Raw genomic sequence first — 22,888 nt, 5'->3', positions numbered from 1 at the left:
GCCAGTTGAATAAAGAGGGTTTACTAAAGGAATCTGAGGCCCTAAAAGATTGTAGGGACAACAGATGCAAGAAACTTGCCCCTTAATGACCATGTGGATCAGTACTCCCTGCCCCCCCTTGCCCCTACCCAGGGCTGTGCCATGAATGTAAAATAAACCCATGTGTTGTGTGTTAAACTGCACTGAGGTTTTGGGGTTGCTTGTTAAAGCAGCTAGTGTGATTTGCCCCAGTGCTACAGATACAAAGGCCATGTATTAAAAAAAGGGGGGCAGTTTAAGCATAATTCCTCTAATTATCTGATGCATACTGCATTCCTAAGAGAAATTTGTCTTTTTATAACTGGAGGTTCAGCCTCCTTGGACTTTTGTGAAAACTGCAGTGAACTGCCAAGGGCGAGATGAGGAGAGACGGGGAGAAGCTATTAAAACACCTCTTCAAGTTTCACCGTCTTCTTCCTTTGATAATCATACCACTTATACACACGGGTAATCTGGAGTAGCTGGGGTAATCTGTGCAGACAAGCTTGCAGAGAGCCATAACCCGGCCCCAGTTTTGAGACACTGAAAACCTACAGAGGCCACTGTCGGCCTCAACATGTGGGGGCTCTTGTGTATAATACAAAAGCTACATTGTTGATGCTCCAGGTTACAGCTCTCAGTTTGGGGTTTTTATGACCAGAGATAATTGCTGTGCCTATTGAATATAATAATATCCTTTTTTTTTGGGGGGGAGGGGGAATTACTCCCTCTTTCACCTGGGTCAGGGAAGTGGGACCAGCATCAGCTGCCGGGTCCCACTACCCTAGCCCGAACAGAGCCGAAGCATTCACATTATCCGGCAATAAACAAGTATGAAAACAAAGTGACACATTACCTGTCCGGCTAGCATTTCATATAATAGGACGCCATAGGCCCACCAGTCCACGGATTTTCCATACGGCTGATAAGCGATTATCTGTGTGAAAACACATACGGCAGTTACATTGAGCGGTAAATCAAAAAGACTGTGTTAGAACAGGTAAGTCAAGCGTGTATGCCTTTCTGCACAGCAGGAGAGGGTCCTGCAAATCACACCCACTGGGAACTACCTCCTTGTGACTCGCTGCCTAAAACCTGCTTGGGAACTGCTCCTCTGAATCCACCTGGAGATGCCACAGTGCTGTCTGAAGCTAGATTTAATTATCCTCCCTGGAGAAAAATATTGGGACAGTGGGGTGGATTTAATTTTCGGAAAAAGCCAGAGGTCATTCAGACTGAAGGTCTGATAAATAAGATAATCAAACTACGTAATAGGATTTTGCTAAAAGTAACAAAGATGATGGTGGTGATAACGCATCTGCTGAAGTTTCAAGACATTCTGAAAGAGACATAAAATAATCAAATGTCACATTTGAACCTTGTCTGAATCTTGACTCAAACCCAGCCAACTGTAAAAAAAAGAAATCAGGAACACTACAGTGTGGTCTTGATATTAGATAATATTAAGAGATTACCATTAATTTTGTGAGGTGGTAAAATGGTACGGTGACGAGTTTAAAAGCGTCCCTTTTCAGTTAGAGGTGAGCATATTTATGAGTGAAATGCATGAGAGATGAAGTATTTATGGCTGAACTGACATGACATCTTAGATTTGTCTTAAATACTTCAGCAAACTAGGAAGGGATTGGAACAGATGAAATGAGTTGGCAAAATGCAGGGAACTGGTGAAGCTGGATGACGGCCCACGGAGACCCGACCCCGACTGCTTCCCTCTACCTTTGCGGCTCTCAGAAGTACTAGAATAATTCTATGACCTGCCTTTGTGGAAGAGATTGATGCTGATTTGAATTTCTAAGCATGACATGGGTTATTAAAACCCCGGGGTTGTGGTCTAAAACACACAATCCCCCGACCCATGGATCATGCCCCAGGATTCGAGGCCAAGACATCTGAACAGGTGCTCAGCATGACCATTCTACCATTTTGCACACACATGTGACTTTGCAATGTTCTAGGTTATTTTTTTAATGGCCCACGATGTCTAATGGAATGTCCTGGCACATAGACAAACTTTCTGCTTGTCTCTTTCTCTCCATTTCTTTAATGTATTACTAAGATTTTTCCTTGCAGGATGAGAAATCCAAGCTCCTGTGGCTTGCCTCAACGTGGGTGGAAATAAGGGGGTACATGTTTAGATCTGGGCAGCTTTATAGCTCATTTTCTTTCTTTTTAAAAGATTTTATTTATTTATTTATTTATTTATTTATTTATTTATTTGGGAGGAGGGGCAGAGGGAGAGAGGAAGAGAAAGAGAGCAGACTCTCTGCTGAGCAGGGAGCCTGATGCAGGGGCTCAATCTGAGGACCCAGAGATCATGACCTGAGCTGAAGGCAGATGCTTAACCAACTGAGCCACTTAGGCATCCCACAGCTCATTTTCTTGACAAGGAAATGACAAGCAAAAGAAGCTGCAAGGAGGCCTTCATTTCTTTTTAAAACTACATTTGTTCTTTTTTGAAAACTTGGAAAATGCACATATCCACAGAACAAAAAAACCCTACCAAAATGAGTCTCTCTGCGGTTACCTGATGACGTGTGATGAGGCTTGCCATTCTGGTTCCAAGACAGGAAATGACTGGATCAAAGCCTGTCTGGACCAAGTAGAACAACAGAAATTCTCTTTGGGAGAGTAAGGAAGTACACTTGTTAAGCATCCACTATATATCAGAATGTGCTCTAAGCACATTCAGTAGAATCCCGTGGGGCAGAAATAAGCATTCTTCCCATTTTATAGGTGAGAAAGCTAGCTGACAGAGCAAGAAGTTTAAGAGACCGGTCCAGAACCAATCAGTTCATAAGGAGTGCTCAGGATACTGACATTTTTGTTTTAAAAATACAGTTTATAGCTTTCAAACATGTGCACTCATACTGAGATTAATAAAATATTAATCAAAGGGCTTTGAGGATTAAAGAGGTTTAAAATCATCATTTCAGTTGTAGCTGTATTTCAAAAGCACTTGAACAAAATTTGTTCCTGTAACTATATTAAAACCTGTCCTGGCAATCTATTTTCATTAATCAGTGTTTTTGTTACTCTGTTTTTAATGCAGGCGGAGCTGGGGCACAGTGCTGCTGTGGGAATTATCAGGCTGGGGCATGGAGGGGGAAGAAGGAGTGTGGTCATGCTGTATTTCATATCTTATATTCTTATAAATACCCGAGTACTCTTTACAATCATACTCCTCTACTTGGGTGGTAGAAAATGCCACCTGAGTTTGGAAAGCTGTCCAAGGTCAAGGGTATAGAAACCCTGTCTCTGATAAGAACGATTCACAAATCCTAAAAGCCATGGCCACCTGAAGACTTTTTTTCTTCTTGATTCTTTTATCAATTTTGGTCCAACTTGATTTTTATTTTCTATTTGCACAGCACAGTATTAAACTCCCATGCCTCCCGCTGATAACACCCTCTCCTTCCTCCAAGGCTTCCAAAGCAGAATGCCAAGTGCCAATGGCTCCTTTTTCTTGGCGGTAGCATTTGGCAATCCGTAGAGCCGGCCAGCTCAGCTATTGGGCTGAGATGACAAAGTCACGCTGAACACTGCAGTGCTTTCAATTGTAATAACAGGATGGGATTTGGAATTTAGCTGGAGCCTTTCGTCTTGGAGAATCTCACAATGTATCTCCCCTGGCTTGTGCGCTAGATAGAACAGGAACATCAGAAGATCTAAGTTACAAGGTATATGGCTGCAACCTCACCACTGCAAATTCAGTTTTAGAGGCAAGCATGCTTTCCCCTCAATGATAAGCTGCTGTCAAGAAATACCACCAATATCCACAAATCTCACTATAAAAGGGAAACTGTGTTAGAGAGCCCCATTCGAAGATAAATATTTAGATACACATGACTTAGGATGTTGGTTACGCTGTGCCTTGTGAGCTGTCTACACCTGCGCTGTGCAGTACAACAGCAGCCACTAGCCACATGTGGCTACTGAGCATGGGAAAAGCAGCCAGTACAAGCTGAGGTGTGCTAGAGGTGGGACATACACATCAGATTCTGAAGACTTAGTACCCAAACCGCAAAATATCTCATTCATATTTTGGATATATTGGGTTAAATAAAATATATTAAGCTTAATTTCACTGGTTTCTTTTTCAACTCTTAAAAAGTGTGGTTGTTAGGGGACACCTGACTGACTCAGTCAGTACAGCATGTGACTCCTGATCCTGAGGTTGTGAGTTCGAGCCCCACGTACAGGGTAGAGATTAAATAAACAAACAAATAAATAAATAATAAATATTCAGGAAAAAACCTCCCACACATATGCAAAATGTAGCTGCTAAATGCAATTTGGCCTGCACTTTGTTTCTACTGGATGGTGCTGGTCTATACCCCCTCATGGGCTCCTACAATGCACGCTGGTTCCTGGGCTCTTTTTGGCCTAGGGAGCCAACTTTGGGGTGAGAGCCAGGCTCAGAGGTCACAGACTGGATGGTGAGGCTCTCTTGCTTTTGTCCCCACTGGGGACAGGAGCAGGTGTCTCTGGGACTTGTGGGCCAACGGGGGCTTGCAGCCAAGACCAGGGGGACTGCATGGCAATTTGGTTTCCCACAGCAGAGAGCCTCACAAAGGGGAGGCTGACTTGGCAAGGATGTCTCCGTTGGCAGCTCTCCCTGCAGCACATGGGAGGCTGAACTTTAGCTTCAAAGACAGACCCCCAGCAGAGCCACTGTCATTCAGCCTTACTGCTATTTGTCATTATGATCATTATTATTATGCTCACATGAGCCAACTGCTTAGGGGGAGATGTCAGGATGTTTCAAATGGCTGTCTGTCTTGTAAAAGTAAGATATGAATGAGCTTTCTCCCAGCCTGGGCACAGCACCAGGGATAAAAGGGGAAGGGGGCAGCTTCTCATCTCCTACCAGGCCAGCGGCCACGGTGGCTGGAAAATTGCTCTGAAGCCACCCACCTTCCCACCCTCTGCCAGGGCTCCATAGTCAAAGGCCTCCCAAAGGGGATAGGGCTTCAAAAGCTTTTTTTGGGGGTAATGGTGTACAGTTTCTAGATGCTACTGGCAATAGTAACAATGACTATAAGCAACGTCACCATCACAACACTCACTATGTGCCAGGCCCCTTAGCTCTGTTAGCTCACTTGGCCCTCGTGAGACTTTTATGCGGTAGGAGCATCCCATTTCAAAGATGAGGAAATGAGACGCAGAGAGGGTAAGTAGCTTGCTTAAGGTCACACAGCAAGTAAGTAGCAGCACTGGGATTTGAACTCTGGTTCTCTGGACAGCTATGGGGCAGGGGGAACTGGCCCCAAAAGGGGTTCAAATGCTGAACAGGATCGAAGCTGCCAAGATGACCACTTCACTCACGAACTCTGGCTCTGGACGCTTTGTCATAAAGGACCCATGGGAAGGCAACGTGTGTGTAAGGAGACTCACTCTCCCATTCCTGGCTGTACCTTAACTGGACTCCACTCTTCATTCTCACGTTAGGTTTACTCGCCAAACCCCAGAACCCACCGTAACAGACGGCCTGACTGCAGAAGGCTCTTCCCAGGCTTCTGTTACACATTCACACTGGCCTTTATGCATAAAACATGCTTGACTCCTTTTACTGTCTCAGGGAAACAAAAATATCTCTTCCTTTGATCAAAAATAAAACTATTTTACTTCAATGAAAAAAATGATGGCCATTTTGAAAAATATCCTAAGTTCCCCAGGATAGAATGTGGGACATATAAGGCCTTCTTTATGTGCCTGGTGGAAAACACACACGTGTCAAAACAGTACCATTTGGGGGAAAAAAACAAAAAAGATAAGGTGGAGTGTCCTCTAGGTGTTCTGTCCTGACAGCTGGGACTGTGAGCTCGAGAACCAACTCGTCTGCTCCCTCCCTCCAGGCCCAACAGACCCTGGCCACTCAGCTCCTGGGACTTTGCCCCATCAGGCCGAGGCTGCTTTGCTTGTCTGCCCCACTTCACCCCAGACTCTTCCCCAGCAGGGCTGGGCCACCCTCCTGTGCACCCAGCACTGGAACCCTGGCTGGCAGCTAGCATGGCAAAACGAACAGGAGTGGATCTAACCCAAGCCCGAACTCTGGGCACCACTCATCCCTGAAGTGTGACATCAAAAGGGCCTATAGGATTGCTGGACGGCCAAGGCTGGAGAGAGCCTTATAGATAGATGCTTTATAAAGTGTCTTCAGGATTCTGGAAAGGCAGCTAAGGTTCAGAGTAGCTAAGTGGCTTGCTCAAAGATCACTGGGCTGGGTAAGTGTCAAGGTCTCCTGACTGCATCCCCTTCCTGCAGCCCCGGGCTTAGACCAGAGTTTGAGAAGCAGGAAAGCTTTGTGGTGGGTAAGGGTGAAGCACCTCCATCTCTCCGCCAAGAGGTTTCCCAAACACGTTTTGGGTGGTACATCCAAGCCCAGGACACCAGTGGCCACCATGTGGCAAGCACATTGTGACGTGAATGTTCTGAACCTGACTTCTGGAGACCAGCACTCACTGCCACATGGGAGCTGTGTGACCTTGAGCAAACTGCTTAGCCTCCCTGAGTTTCTGTTTCCCTAGCTGTGATATTGGAATTCCAGCATCCTCCTGGTCGGAACGTGGCAGGGGATAAAATGGTATTTTGCAAAATAAAATGTGCTTATTGCGGATGAGTTGGATTATGATATGACTCCATGCTGCCTAACATCGGAAGTAAGGACTGGCTCCCAGGCCTGGCTGGCAGGTGGAAATGAATCAAGGCAGTAAAGTATACCTGGCTCACAGGAGGACAAAGGAAACGTCCTGCTATGAGAGATTATATGCACAATATGTATTAAATACCCTGCAACGATTGCTGACACTTAGCAATTCTCATCACCACTGAACTTTCCATTCATTCTTTCAGCAAATATTAGCTTCCTATGTGCTGGACACTGCTAGGCAGGGGGTACATAAATGGATAAAATAGACGTTAAAATCCCGCTCTCAGGCAATTAAATTAATTTTTACCAGAGCAGCAAAACTTTAGGCTTCTCCTTTTTCATTCACATCCCCTCCCCACTTCCCTCCTTCCCTCCCCCCCCCGCCCCCACTGTTTATGGCTAATTGTACATTTCTTTGGTCTGGGTACTCTGCTAGGCCCAGGGACTGTGACTCTAACTAGGGAGACAGGAAAACGGATAAATAAAACTAAAACGTAATGCCTTACAGCAGGGATCTTTGTACACCACATGAGAAATATCTGCAATATTTGAAATCGTTGGACAAAAGTCATGATGTAAGTGTAAAGAAAATTGCTACAAGATGAAAATGGAGAGTCTGGAGTCCAAAGTATAATATTTTCTATTCAGACAAAAATTGTGGCTCTATCTAGGATTGGAGAACAGGAAATGATTTCTCTAATGGCAATAAAAGTGCTTTACAATCTACTCATAGTACCCACCTCTTCTACCCTCCTGGTTGTTCACTTTATGAGAACAGAAAGCCAACAGCAGGACCACCTCAGTCCTGCTCCCCCAAAAGGTCAGAAGGCAAATAATTGGTACAGAAGTGGTTTGTAATGATTAATACTGGCTTTACAGACAAAAAGGGAAAAAAGGAAGGAAGGAAGGAAAGAGGGAGGGAGAAGCAAAGCTCAGAGCCTGGTAATTACAGACCCCCTTCCCAGTTCTATCCCAGACTTTCGTGCAGCAGAGAAAGGCCAGAGGCTATATACACACACACACACACACACACACACACACATACACACACAGATATATATATATTTAGAGAGAGAGCAAGTAAGCGAGTGTGAGGGTGGGGAGAAAGAGACAGAGAGAATCTCAAGCAGGCTCCACGTAAGTAGGGCTCAATCTCACGACCCTGAGATCATGACCTGAGCTGAAATCAAGAGTTGGATGCTTAATGGACTGAGCCACCCAGGTGCCTCTATATGATTTTTAATACATTTTTATTTTTATTTTTATTTTTTTTAATGATAGGCACACAGTGAGAGAGAGAGAGAGAGAGAGAGAGAGAGAGAGGCAGAGGGAGAAGCAGGCTCCATGTACCGGGAGCCCGACGTGGGATGCGATCCCGGATCTCCAGGATCACGCCCTGGGCCAAAGGCAGGCGCCAAACCACTACGCCACCCAGGGATCCCTTTAATACATTTTTAAAAAGAGAACTTTCAGGTTCATGGCAAAACTGAATGGAATGTACGGAGTTCCCATACTCCCTGTCCCCTACGAGTACAATCTCCCCCACTATGGGACATCTCTCACCAGAGTGGTAGGTTTGTTACAACTGATAAACTACACTGCTGCCTCCTTATCATCCAGAGCTTATGTCACAGGGTTCACTCTTGCTGGTGTACCTTCTGTGGGTTTTTGAAAATGTACCGTGACACGCGTTGACCACTGTGGTATTGTACAGAATTTCACTGCCCCCAACATCCCCTGGTCTGCCCAGTTATCCCTCCTGGTTATCCCTCCCTCTCCACTAACCCATGGCAACCACTAATCTTTTTTATGATCTCCATACATTCTGCTGTTTTCTAGGATGTGCTCTGGGCAGAATCACACAGCGTTGCTGCCTTTTCTGATTGGCTTCTCTCACTTAGCAATATGCACTTAGAGCTCCTCCAGGTCTTTTCATGGTTTGGCAGCTCATTTCTTTTTAATGTTGAATAGCATTCCATTTTGTGGCTGTATTACGGTTTATTTGGCCATTCACCTGCTGAAGGACACCTTGGTTGCTTCCAAGTTTGGGCAATTATGAATAAAGCTGCTCTACACATCCATGTGCAGGTTTTTTTAATGGACATAAGTTTTTGATTCATTTGGGCAAACGCTCAGGAGCTTGCTTGGCTGCTGGATCGTATGGTAAAGACTATGTTTAACTTTGTAAGAAACCGCCACACTGTGTTTGAAAGTGGCTGGGCGCATTCCGAGGGAGCCGCAAATCAAATTCTGAATGAAGTGCCCGCCTTTCCAGGCTGCAGAAAGCTGCCCCTGCCCCTGGCGTTTCTCTGACTCTGGGATGTGCGCTGTGGAGCAGTGGGACATGATCTTCCGTGACCCTCGGAGCAGGCATGATCACTGAGTCACATGTGGGCAAGTGTTCCCATTTCCAGTCCCTGTGATCCTGCCAAGGAAGAGCTAATCTCCGGCTTGGGCTAATTTCTTTCTAGCTCCTGGGTAACATGGGTCGGTCACGGAAGAAATCAGGGCGGTGACAATAAAATGGGGCTGGGGCAGTGGCCTCCTAATTTGACTTGGCTACCCAACCTCTTTAGCACGACTTTTATCATCCCTTGTTACGCTGAAGAAATCAAACACCTTTTTAGACACTCTCCTCCCACCCTTATGTTTCCAAGAACCTCCTCAACAGCAAGATACACTGTGATACTAACAGGAGCAGAGGTCAAATGTGAATCCAAGCTACCCCTCAGTAGCAGTCCTTGGCTGCATTGTGCAGGGCACCACTTCTGTTTACCACTGGGGAAGCCGAGGCACAAGCAAGCACCAGTGCAGTAATGCACAGTGGGAACGCAGCAGAGCCAGGACTCAACTTGGTGCCACCGTGTCAGTGGGAGCTGGCCAAGGACATCTGAGAGACTGCCTCTGACCTTGAGACCTTTCACTCCTCCTTCCTGTTCTGCTTGGTGAGAGAAATGATGATATTGATCGTGAATATATAAAATGTGTCTTGGTTTACAACATAATTTGCCTAGCCTAAATGTAGGACTCCATATGGGTTTAGGACGAGTCCATCTCTAACATTTGGAGCGGGGGGGGGGGGGGGGGGGGGGGGCAGAGGGCATTGGAACAACAGAGACCGGCCCAAATACCAGATGTCTAAATACACATTATAGATCAAGCTAGTGAACTGTTAAACGTTCTCTCCTACTACCTTAACCTTCCCATACAAGTCAGCTCATGTGGCCAGAACAGAATTCCACAGACTGAGTGGCTTAAACCATATCCAATCTTGTTCCCATAGGCCCAGAGGCTAGAAGTCCAAGAGCAAGGCACCTGTCAGCAGGGCTGGTTTCTGACCAGGACTCTCTTCTTGGCTACAGCCAGGCTCCTTCTCCATGGGTCTGACCCAGGCTTTTCTCCGTGAGGGTGCACTCCTGGTGTCTCTTGGTCTATAGGACACCCTTCTTTTCAGATCAGGGCCCCACTCCAATGACTTCATTTAATCCTATAATAACTTCCTTAAAGGCTTTATATCACTACATGCATTCATTAGGTTGGGGGTGGTTAGGGAGCAACATGAATTTGATGGGGACATAAGTCAGTCTGTAATACCGCTCAACAACCTGGAGGGGCATGTTGACTGTAGAGTTCCTAGACTCCCTACATTCCACTCCAGTATTGGGAGACTTGGCACTTTCCACTTTTCTTCTTAATCCTTTATCATACCTATGAAGAAGACCCTTTGTGCCCCGGCCTGACCGTCCAAGCTCTGCCCTACTATGCCCTGCGAACAGCCACCACCACTGCCCCCTCCATTGGATACAGGAGTCAGGGTGGTGTCCCTAGCAAGAATGGATCTTAGGGAGAGGCCAATGTAGGTCATGGAAGGAAATTCTCAGGCCCCGGGGACTTTGTTGCTCTCACCCTATAAGGCTGTGAGCTAAGGCTGGCAGAGGGCCAGGAGAGAACCCTCTAAAGTTGGGAGCAGGATACTACAACCTGCAGGCCAAATCCAACCTGTCTCCTATTTGTGTTCGACCTGCTTGTGAGCAAATAAATATAAAATGAAAAAAATGTAAAAAAGACTATCAGCCTTTTGGCAAAAACAGTTGCTTGATTTTGTCCTTGGTTAAAATCTAAAATTTAAATTAGCTCAACCCTTAAATATTTACTCTCTAGCCCTTAGCAGAAGGAGTCTGCTGATCCCAGGTCTAAAACACAGGGCAGGATCCCCTCTTGTCTGGGTCCTCGGCACCTTTGAGATTTGCCCTTTTTGGGGTGCCGTGTTGAGGAGCCATCCACTGACCAACATAGAGTTCCCAAACCAGCTGCCTCTGAAACTGGCCTCAGGGGCCCCTCCCATCCTGTGTGCCCTCCTTTGGGGTGACTAGGCCACTCTTCCCACCACTATATAGCATTTCTATCACCTCCCTTAGAATCTGGGCTGGCTCTGGGACTTGCTTTGACCTACAGAATGTGGTAGAAGGGACCCAGTTAAACTCCAGGTGAAGCTGAAGGGGACTTATGGCTTCCGTGTTTGCCCTCTTGGGAGGCAGCCACTGTGCTGAGAAGCTGCATAAACCACTGAGTGGTGAAAGACCCCATGGAAAGACAGACCACACAGAGGAGAACCCCTGGGGCCTTGGCCAACAGCCAACCGCCCAAGGCCATCTTGGATGCTGCAGCACAGCAGAGCCATGGCAGCCAGTGCCAAGCCCTGCCGAGTCCTGCCCCACGGAATCGTAGCATTAACACGGGTATTGTTTTAACCCATTAAGTGTGGGGGCAGTTTCAGAGCAACACATAACTGAAGCAAGTGACAAACAGGTACGGAGTGCCTCCTCGGAGGCAGCCAGGGCAAAACTCACCTCATCCTCAAAGCCATGCTTTGAGGTGGTACTGTGACTACCCCCATTTAATGGATGTCACCCCAGGCTCCTAAAGGAACAGAACTACAGCCAGAGTTCACTACGCAATGATGAAGAAAAAGCTAGTGGAAATCAAATAGGAAGCTTCCCTCAGGGGTGGACATTAAGCACACATGAGGTCAACAGAGAGGGAGATGGGATCCACACAGAATCATGTGATGCACCGTCATCTGCCCACTAGTCCCCCTTCTAGTGGTTCTCGGACTCAGTCACTGCACCCTGGTCACTGGTCACTCTCAGGCTGGTGGGTGTGGGTGGTTGGTTCCGGGGAAGCAGACAAGATCCACAGCACGGCGCCCACGTGGGATCCTCCTCAGCTCAGGCCCCTTCTGCCAAACAGGGAGCTATTCCAAACGTCCACTGTGCATGTGAACAAAATGACTATGTATGTGCAGTGAAGGCATGACCTAGGGGTTAGGAACAGAGCTTGTGCCCGTGGGAGTTTTATTAGCTGGAATACAAGATTTTCCAGAACTGGGAGCTCTTGTAGCCTGGTGGTCTTTCCAGATGTGTTTGGTAGCAGGACAGTAAGTGATAGCCTGAGCAGGGGGTCCTGGCTGCTGATGACATGAGGGCAGCAGACCCATACTTTGGGGCTTAGGGGCCCTGTCCTGCCGCTTGCTGTAAGCCTTGGACAGGTCCCCTGTCTTCTCCATGGCTCCTCTGCCTTTGTCTATAGACCTGGGATAACGCCACCCACCTCAGAGGACTACTGTGAGGTTTCAACGAGATGACAGATACAGGCACGTAGTACCTGCTAGGAAAAGACCAAGTGCTGGTCATCGCTCTCAAGATATACTCCCCAGTAAAAGGTGAAGTAAGGTTCCTGAAATCTGACCCATTTTTACAGGATTTAAACAAATCCCCGAACATAAGGCCAAGTGTAGCCACAGCACGCCAGGAGGAAATGTTCAGTGTTCGCGGGGCTCTGCAAACCAGGGATGGTGGCAGGAGGGGGCTCGGTGGCAGATAGGGGGTGAGGCGCTCTTGGGGTATACCCGAGTGACATCTGCTGTCCCCCCTTCTCCTTGGGATAGCAGCCACTGCAGCGAGATGTGGACCGGCTGTGGGTTCAAAGCCCATATCTGCCCTGAACTGGGGCTGTGAGAAAAAGGACCAATCTCTGCACCCTGGGTGTGTCATCTGGAACCCAGAGCCCCCGACGCCAGCTCCGCAGCGCTGACCCAATGATTAACCCACCCACAGGGGGCTGGTTAGCTCCGGAGAACGGGCTGGAGGGAAGTCAGGAAGCAGGACGGGCTCCCAGGTGCCGCACTGGCCACAGCGTCCTGGGCGGGGGGGGGGGGGGGGGATGCTCCAGAGAACAGGGCAACGCTGATAAAACCCAAGGCCCAGCGAACTAAGAGCTGGGGCCGATCATGACACGGAGGAGTAACGTGACCAGCGGAATTCCTAGAAAAGATCTGGGAGAAGCCAAGGGGAAGTGGGGCCTTGGCTCTTTAAACATTTCTAGCAGGAAAGGCAGCGGCTTCATTTTCTCTTGCAAAGCCAGAGGCATGGGACCGGGACCCCACACAGAGGGACGGGCCTCTGAAAGGAAGCGAGCCACCTTCGGCTTACGCTCTTCTCTAATCAAGTGCTCTCCGCTCGGCAGGCGCCGGCTGGTGGGGGGCCGGGGGGACCCAGAGGTGCTGATCCCGAGGAGCCCCGGCAGGTGCCGACTGGCCGCTCCCCGCCCGTCTTCCCCTTCCTCTCAGTTGCGCGAGGGCTAATTTACTGCCTGGCTGCCTGCGCCTCGTCCATTCTTTTCTCATTTAACTTTCGGATCCTCTTTTATTCTCCATCCTTCTCTACAACCAGAGGCCAGGAAACGTCTCCGGGGGTGTCAATATTCCGGCACTTTGGGCTGTAGGTGGGGGGGAACCCAGGTTGATGTCCCACAACTTCAGACACTCGGGTCCCCCAGCACGCCAGCTCCTGTGGGTCGGTGGCGTGAGGCAGGTGGCCGTCCCCTCGTGCCACTGGCCTCGCCCTGATGGCAGCCTTGGGGATCATCTGTCCCATCCCTGCCATGGAGTTCCTGACCTCTCGATTTCCGGCCTTCAGCTCTGCTCTGCTGCCAGCCCCCTCCCTCCACAGCCGCTCCACGAACGTGGCTCGCTGCACCTGTTCCTCCGGGGTCCCCTCCGCCCGCCCGGCTCTGCTCCAGCCCTGGGCTGGGGGCTCTGTGGTGGGCAGAAGACAAAGATTCTGTGTGGGGGGCCGAGGGGGCTAGATAAATACACCTGTGAGCTCAGGATGACATGCTCTTTCAGAGGGTGAGGAGCACCGTGGAAGGAGAGCAGGCGGGGGGGTCAGGAGTGGGTGGTGGTGGGGTTGGGGGTCTGTAGGTTTGAACAGGGTCACCAGGAAAAATGGCTTTCTGGAGGTGACACTGGAACTGAGGCGCAGGTAGGGGGCTCCACTGCCGGGGAAGGGTATCTCAGGTAGAGAGGAATGAGAAGAGCAAAAGCCCTGAGGATGGCAGGCTGACAAACTGGGGAGGTAAAGAAGCCAGTGCAGGGGGTCTGGACGGACAGGGGTGAGGGGTGGAGGGCGAGGCGAGAGATGAGGTTAGCGAGGGGAATTGGGGGGCAGACAGCAAAGGGTCTCAGGCCACTGTGAGGACCCCAGCTTCTCCAAGATGCCTAACTCAGAAGTGAACCCCCTCCGCAGCCCTTGCGGCAATGTCCTGCCCTCTGTCACTCCCCTCCCCTTCTCCTTCTCCCCTCCCCTTATGGCACCTCAATGCTCTTTAGGACCAGCTCCTCAGTTCCCCTATTCTGACAGACACTCAGCGCCAACCTCCCCCCACCTCCGGCCTTGCTTACCTGCTCCTACTGCTTGCTCAGTCACTCCCAGGAGCCTGAGGCAGGGGTCTGGCCTCCCCCGATGGGCCCTGCCCAGAGCCCTATGCCCCTGCCGGGGAGCCCTGTGTCTGCTGGGGAGTCACTGTATGGCTGTGGGTCGCTGGCTGTCCCCACCAAGCGGAGCAGCACACCGCCCACCCACAGACCCTGCCCTGTCCTTCTGGGCCTGCCTGTGGAAAATGCAAGCCAGCCGGTGAGGATGGTTTCAGGTTCCCTCCTTCCTCCTGCTTCCCTATCCCGTTCCTCCTTGCCCGTGGTATCCCCTGTCTCTCCCTCTCTTTCCGGTATCTTCTCTTTCCCTCTCTCTGAGCATTTTCCCTTTGGCCTAGAAACACATTCAGGTTCTCCCAGCCTTACTGGTGCTTCCTTCATCCTGCTTCCCTAGGAGTGCCCGTCCACCTTCCCCCATCCATTTACCATCTGTTTCTTAAGACATGGTTCCTGCCTGGCTGCTGACGCTCACACTCAACTCCATGCCATGCAGCTTCTGCTGCATCGTTACCACATGCTCTTAGGGATGGCTGGTTCCCCGTGGCCAGATCCCCCCTCCCACCCCCAACACCTACCCGCAGCTCCTTGACCTCCACGGTTCTCGGCCATCTCTGAGTTCACGAGCACTCACCTTCCTTGATATCCAACATTCTATGGCTCCCTAGTTCTTCTACCTCTCTCGATACCCCTTGGTCTTCTCTTCTTCCTCCCATTCCTAAAATATGGCTCCCCCCAGATGTGACCCTTGGCCCCCTCCAGAAAAGGTCACAGCTCATGGCCCAGTAGTTCAATCTTACCAAGAATGTACACTTCCTCTTAATATATATTAGACCCAACTTTGAACTTTGGTGGTGGTAATAGGCAAGACTGGGCTTGGCTGGCCTTCCCATAGGAATGGAAGCCACTGGCCCCCTAGGATGGGTCTCCGGCTCTCTGAACCCATCCAGCTCCCCCCACCCACAGGAGTCTGCACATCTGCTTATGGTCAGCTGACTGTGGGGACAGCACATGTGCCCACAGACTGTTCCCTCAGCCGTGTTGCAGCGTGTTGTTCTACTATCTCATCCACATCTCTCAATCTATGTCTCTCCTGGGTGGCAGCAGCCTATTTCAAACTGCTCCCAGTCCCGGGCCTCCTCACAGGTCCCTGCTGGGCTCTGTTCTCATGTCAGGCCTGCCAGGCACTTAGTAGGTGCTCTGACTACCTGGCTGATTGCTACCATGTGTGGGAGAGGGACTTGGGTGTTAGTGGTTCGCCCGGGGATTTTAAGTGGTGTGCGCAGTAGTACCAGTGGGAATACAGTCCCGAGTCATTGACTGTGGTATTGATGCTTGTGACTCAGGTCCCAGATACAGTGGAGATGGATGAGTATCCATCTTCTCCTAAAAGATGTCACACATGCTGTATAACATCTCAGCACCCACTGTGAACTGCTTGTTTGCTTAGGGAGTGTTCTCTTCCCTCTGAAGATGGGGCAATAGGTGCCAAGAATACATGTATTTGCTCTAGGGTTAGAATATCTCAGGCCCAAATCCCACCTCTACCTGTTACCAGCTGTGTGACCATGGGTGAGTCACTCAACCTCTGCTCATGTATAAAATGTGACAAACCAGATGTGCCCCGGGGGCTTTGTGCAGGGGCAGTCTCTCCATCATGGGTCCTATCCTTTGGTGTGGTCTGACATGCTCCCTGCCATAGCAAGGATTCTTTGTGGCACATTTTCAAACGACTTTGCTCCCACCGCAGCAGGAGGTACTCAGAGGTGCACCAGCCAGGAGTAAACCCATCCCCTGCTGCTGTTCTTCTTCTCCCGGGAAAAAGTGGGCAATGCAAATATTCAGACCCTGATTCTTAGCTGCCAGGAGGTGGACTCCACATGCCCCAAATCACGTTCTGTTGGGGGATTAAACTCAGATGAAGCTTCTGTTTGTCCCTCCCAGGGACTTACACCGACCGCTAAGAATTCTTTCTATGTCAAAGCAAAGAGGACCTGTAAGGTCAGATCCAGGACTTCTCTTCTGATTAGTGTCCCCCTTGTGGGTATCCAACTCAACTCCAAAAGTCCCATCTGTTAAGTGACATTTTCTGCTTTAGCTCATCTTCACTGATTAAGGAGATGCCACAATATTAATCCATTTCAAGGGGTTTAAACAAACAGCCATAAATATTTAAGTCTCTGCTTTGCCTATTAAGGAAAATGCCAGCTAGGATAATTATTTTTGCCTCTGCCTGACAGAAAGATTTACACAGAGGACAGGATTATATTAACCCCTGAGCAAATTTAGAAACTTTGAACCTAGATGGGCTTCCTCTTCACAGCAATTATTCCCATGGTCAAATATGCCATATTCCTGGATCCGTATGGGGAAATGCCAACAAAAGGTGAAACCACTTGAACTGAGATTATTGTTTCAGGTAAAACAATGTGAATTACTGATTGAGCTCCCAAAGTGGTGCAGCTTATTTTACAATGAAAGTCAACCAGAATCTAACAGGGATTTCGGTTTCTGTTTGCATGTCATGTCTTCCACACTGTAAACTATGTCAAGGGCAGGGCCCTGTTGTAGATGCTGTCCCAGTGGCACCCTGTTTGGCACACTAAGTGTACGGCACGTTCTCTGAACATGTGAGTCACTTAGGATCTGAGCAGGGGTTCTGTGCAGTGGGCAGTCCACGGGTCTGCAGGTGGCCTGGCAGTGAAGCCTGGTCCTGGCACTTCTCAGCAATGTGGCCTTAGACCATTACCTAACTGCTGTGGGCACCTCTTCTGAATCATGCTGTGGGGACTATTTGAGGGAGGGTTGTAGTAGAAGACTGCAAGAGGCCCACAATGCAATGTGGCAAATGGGTCAAGTGAATAATAACCATGGCGGGACCAACGTGCCTGGTGCCAGATGATCCTCCAAACTACATGCAGTAACTTCATGAAGGAGACATTATCATCCCCACTTTATAGGGGAAGAAACTGAGGCAAAGGATGTTTCAGTAACCCACCCAGGGGGTAGAAGCACAAATATGATGACTACAGTTCTAGAAAGTGCCCAGATGAGAAAGCCAATCTCAAAAGGTTATATACTGTATGACTCTGTCATATGCTATTCTTGAAATGACAAAGTTATAGGATGGAAAAGAGGTGAGTGGTTGGTTGGTGGGGGAGGGGAAGGATGGGGACAAGAGGGGTGATGGGGAGAGGTGGGTGTGACTATAAAAGGCCAGGAGGAGGGATGAACTATACTCTTTCTGGATTATGCTGTTGTAGAAGCAAGTCTACCCGTGTGTGATCAAGTTGCACACAAGTAAATAAACATACAAACCAGTACAAGTTAAAAAAAAAATGCCCCAAAGTTGCCAAGATACATTAGAAGTATGTTTCAGTGTCCTTAGAGGAAGGAGGTGGGAGTTTATCAAATATAGTTAGATGGGACACCATCTTGAGCGTGGTAGGATGTCCCCAGAGGTTTGTGCATTCTAGTCTGGGAATCTGTGTATATTGGTAATTTTATTTGGTAAAAGGCACTCTGCAGATGTGATTTATTTTTTTATTTTTTAATTTTTTAATTTTTATTTATTTATTTATTTATTTATTTATTTATTTATTTATTTATTTATTTATTTATGATAGTCATACAGAGAGAGGGAGAGAGAGGCAGAGACACAGGCAGAGGGAGAAGCAGGCTCCACGCAGGGAGCCCGACGTGGGATTCGATCCTGAGTCTCCAGGATCGTGCCCTGGGCCAAAGGCAGGCGCCAAACTGCTGCGCCACCCAGGGATCCCTGCAGATGTGATTAAGGATTCTGGGACAAAGGGATGAGCCTGGGTTATATGGGTGGGGCCCCTGTAATCACGATGGTCCTATGAGAGGGAGGCTGTAAGGCTGGGGTCACCAAAGACGGAGATGGTAAGACGTGACACCATGGACTGTGGCCACGCAAAGGCTAGAAAGGGCAAGGCAGTGGGACTCCCCCAGAGCTTCTGGTGGGAGTGTAGCCCTGCCGACAACTTGTCTTTGACCCAGTGAAATGGATTTTGGACTTCTGAGCCCCAGAGCCATATGATAATAAATTTGTACTGTTTTAATCCACTAAGTGCATAGTGATTTGTTGTAGTGGCAACAGGAACCTGATACAGGTTAGGAGGGAAAAAAAGACAACAAATGTCAATTATTTGGAACATTTCATCTACGTGGAATGCCATCTCCCTGGTGATGTCAGATGGTTGAAGTGTTACTGAGCACAGAAGGCTATTAGTTTGATCGCAGAGGCTGGGTCTTAATGGAGATGAAGTTCAAACCACCTTTATTCCTAAAAACACTGCCTTCCCTGTCACATTTTTATAGCATCTGGTGGGTGTTAAATGGAGCACGCACAGCTCATAATCACAGCCTGTTTAATACATGTTAGCCTGTAGAAGGTGTCAGAATAAATACTGCATCAGGAAGTTGTACTGGTACTGTATGATCACCTTATTCTTCCTGTTTGAGAAATAGGACTATTTAAGCTCCCATTATGCCTGGAGACAGTGATGTGTGAGTTCTTTGGAGGGCAAGCCCCATGAAGTTATGTATCAAGATAACATGTCACCTTTGGCTATGTCACTGAGAATTTAAGTTTCTAAGTAAGTGTTTGAAGTCTGTGTTTCCACACTGGGCATACGACAAACAAAACAAGGAAGCTCTTCATGCTGGAAAAAAGAAATTCAGCTTCCCTTTTGGAACTCTGGCTACCACAGAGGGTCTACTAGGTGCAAAAACACTTTATTTGGCATTTCTGTCCTCATAGGAATTCTACAAGGAGGCTATGCTTATCTCTAACTTGCCACTGCAGAAACAGGGAGGCAGAGGCCAAGTAACTTACTGAGTTCCCACAGCCTGTGAAGAATCGAACAACAGGTGAAAAAAACACCACAAAAAAAAAAAAAACAAAAAACAAAAAAAACAAAAAAAAAACACCACACAAGCTGCCAACAGCTGACACGAGAGCTCTCCCGAAGAGGGAAGGTTGGGCTAACTTTGCATCTGTTACCTTCTACCATGATGGAACTCAGCTGGGAAGAAACCGTTTCTTCCACTGGGCTGTGTGTGAATGGGAAGTTGGCTACACAGTGATCCAGGGTTATAACCGACCTGGTCATTGGCATGTTGGAAGGTTCACAATAGGACGAAAATTACTCAGAATGTGTCACAACAAGGGCTCCTGGGGGTTCAGTCAGTTAGGTATCCACCTCTTGATTTTGGCTCAGGTCATGACCTCAGGGTCGTGGGATCGAGCCCCGCGTTGGGCTCTACGTGGAGTCTGCTTGAGAGTCTCTCTCTCTCTGCCTCTCCCCACTGCTTGCTCACTCACTCTCTCATATAAATATGATAAATATATCTCTCTCATATAAACTCTCTCATATAAATAAACAAAGCTTAAAAAAAAAAAAAGAATGTGTCATAACAAAGATTAAGCAGTATGGCCACTGCTGTAATCACACATCTTGGAACCACACTGTTTATAACCACACTGAAATGTTCTGTCTAGATTAAACACCATGACCCACTCAATGGGTGAGGTAGGGCACTAATCACTGTAATTTTACTATAAAGTCATCATTGGAATCACCTTTTGATCCAGTTTTCCCATGCGGAGCATTTTTACAACCAAGATCTCTACTTTCTCTGCCCGACAGTATAGCTTAAATTGTTTTGACCATGACTGTGTAAGAAACACATTCCACCATACAAGCAGCTTACACATAACAAAGTTCCGTGAAATAAGACATACCGTACTATGCAGTGAGCTCTCACACTTGTTTTCTATTTTGCTTTATTTAGCTTAGTTTAGCCCATTTTGTGGTCACGACTTAGTTATTCACTAATGATTCCATACCCCAATGAGGAGGTTGTATGTGTGATTTGAAAGGTCTGGTCTAGAAAACAAGGAGAATCGGGGGGCCCTACCTCCGGGGCAATGTAATCTGGAGTCCCGCAGAAGGTCCTGGTTGTGACTCCATCCATCATGTGTTCTTTGCACATCCCAAAATCAGCAATCTTGATATGCCCTTCCGAATCCAGCATGACATTGTCTAACTTCAGATCCCTGCAAGGAAGCAGGAGAGCATCAGAGTCCATCCCATGACATCACACAGTCTGCTCCAGAGCTAGTGAGACAGAAGGCTATGTGACTAGCTGCCATTGCAATGGTGTATTAACTATGAGTCCTGGGAGAGTGGGGACCAGGGATTACTGGGTTTTGTTTTTTTACATCTCCAGAGCCTACTGTAGTGCCTAGAATACAGTAGGTACTTAATAAATGCACACCGAATAAATGATTAAATGGTTGGACTAGCGATCACTGACCTTGGCTGAGCATGTGAATCACCAGATTCCAATTTAGCAGGCCTGGGCAGATCCCACTCATTTGATTTGCTATTGTCCCATACAGAGGGCCTGGCCTACAACCAGGTTTGCCCAATCACAGGTTCAGAACTACCTCATGGGCTCACGCACGTGTGGCTATTGCATTCTGCCCTAGTGCCATACGTCCTTGTACTCTTCGACGAATACTAGAAGACATTCTCCTTTTTTTGGCATCAGACTTGTGCTGTTGCTCACCACCTGAAGAATTTAACTCAACAGTTTTTCCTCTGCTTATCCCCTACACCCCATATTTTTCTCCTGCTGAGCATCTAGAACAAAAATTCGGTTTCCATTGCTCCCTGATCTCCATTCAAAAAAAAAAAAAAAAAAAAAAAAAGGCAGAGGAAGGAGCTGTCAGTGGAGAGAAAAGCCATGTTTTCTTGTGGGAAGCAGAAATAAGATGCAACATCTTTTGAGGTCTAGAGATCAGAAAATAGCTCTGATTTGCCTGGAGGCTGTAGGCAAAGGTGGGTCCCAGCAGGTCTCTGTGACCTCGAGGGTTATCAAGTCTGTCTTAGGTCCCCATCACAGAATTATATGTGCACACGGAGGACCAGAGGTCCAGGAAGACTCTCAGCTGCACTGCTGGCAGCAGAGCTTCCATACGCACCTGTAAATGATTCCTCTTTTATGAAGAAAGAACAATCCAATGGAAATCTCTGCCGCATAAAATCTGCAAAAGAAAATGCTCATCAGGTCTCTGGCTTGCTCTGTGGATTTCTGAACATTTTGTACCTTCCAGTTTGGGCATCAGTGAGGCAAAAAAAATGTAAGATCCCGCGACTATCAGAGATCAACATCACCCTACATGTGACAAACCCTTCATCCTTCCCTCTGCCATTTTATCACTCTCACCTCCCCAAGGAATTCTACAGCTAATATGTCAAAGAGACAGGCTTATTACCTGTCCAGAAACAAGCACTTCTTGTTTGAAGCCAGTAGACAGTTAATTTACTGCTTACAAGAAGTTCCTAATGCAATCTTTTAAAAAGTGGCTGCTAGACTCTTCTGTGTCAGGACTGGGGAAGGGTGGAGAAAATGTGCATTTCCCTATTCATGGACAGAATGCGTTAGTGTGTAAAGATGCAGTGATTCCCTAGAAGACAAAGTAGAGTGTGTGATGCACTCTGTAGCTGCTGTACTCACCCCCCCCCACCCGTCCCCGCCCCAAGTGCTGGGATAAATGGGACACACACCATGATTCATACTTGAGTTTACCCTTTTAAATAATTCATAATAAACTCAGAGTAAATGCTGAAAGAGGTTTTAAAATTTGCATAGCATTTAGGAATCTCTGAAGTCTGAGGAGCCACAAGGCTGTGTCTGTGCAAACATCACACCTGGGAGGTTTAAAATCGGCACAATGTCTACACAGGCAGAGGGCAACCTTTGGTGATAAGGACCAAACTCTAACTGGGCAGGGGGCACCCCTGAAGGCTGGCAAGACAGGGAAGGGGTGGTGGAAGGAAGAGAGGATTAAAGGCAACTTTTGCGTTATTTTCGTGCTTTTCTGTATTTTTAAAATAAACATTTTCTAGCAACACAAATACAACCAAAGGGCGCTGGATGAGACACCTTGATGTTACCTCAGAACAAGGTGGCTATTCGGCTACTTGCTCTTTGCAGCTCCATCAAGCTGGGCTTTACAACCCGAGCATTCTAATGCTTTATAACTAACAGAGTAAGACAGGGGAAAAAGGCATTTCTGAAGACTGAAAAATAAAAATAGAAATGGAGGGGTGCTCAGTGGTTGAGCATCTGCCTTTAGCTCAGGGTGTGATCCTGGGGTCCTGGGATCAAGTCTCACATCAGGCTCCCGGCAGGGAGCCTGCTTCTCCCTCTGCCTGTGTCTCTGCCTCTGTGTTCCTCATGAATAAATAAATTTTTAAAAACTTAGGAAAAAAAATCCCCTTCAACAAAAATCTGATTGGCATTTGTGTATTTGATTAATAAAGAAATCTGAGAATGAAAAAAAAAATCCCTCTTTGCATATTTTAAGCTTGCTACCAAAGCAGTCCCTCTTCCGCCTT

General features: G+C 47.8%; 1 protein-coding gene across 2 annotated transcripts in view; it reads right to left on the bottom strand.

Annotated features, from left to right (window-relative positions):
- The window catches only part of PRKCA (protein kinase C alpha), a 395,705-nt gene that overhangs the window by 28,741 nt on the left and 344,076 nt on the right, over positions 1 to 22,888 (bottom strand). For both annotated transcript variants that reach the window (XM_038546804.1, XM_038546805.1), the window contains exons 12-14: positions 21,469 to 21,531; positions 20,400 to 20,538; positions 875 to 955 (exon numbers count right to left, since the gene is read on the bottom strand). In XM_038546804.1, coding sequence (XP_038402732.1) covers positions 875 to 955; positions 20,400 to 20,538; positions 21,469 to 21,531 — 283 coding nt within the window. The remainder of the gene's footprint in view (positions 1 to 874; positions 956 to 20,399; positions 20,539 to 21,468; positions 21,532 to 22,888) is intronic.

This window comes from Canis lupus, chromosome 9 (genome assembly GCF_011100685.1).
Source record: "Canis lupus familiaris isolate Mischka breed German Shepherd chromosome 9, alternate assembly UU_Cfam_GSD_1.0, whole genome shotgun sequence".
Classification (NCBI taxonomy): Eukaryota; Metazoa; Chordata; class Mammalia; order Carnivora; family Canidae; genus Canis; species Canis lupus.
The sequence above is the reverse complement of the archived record's forward strand: the minus strand, read 5'-3'. Positions and strand labels throughout refer to the sequence as shown.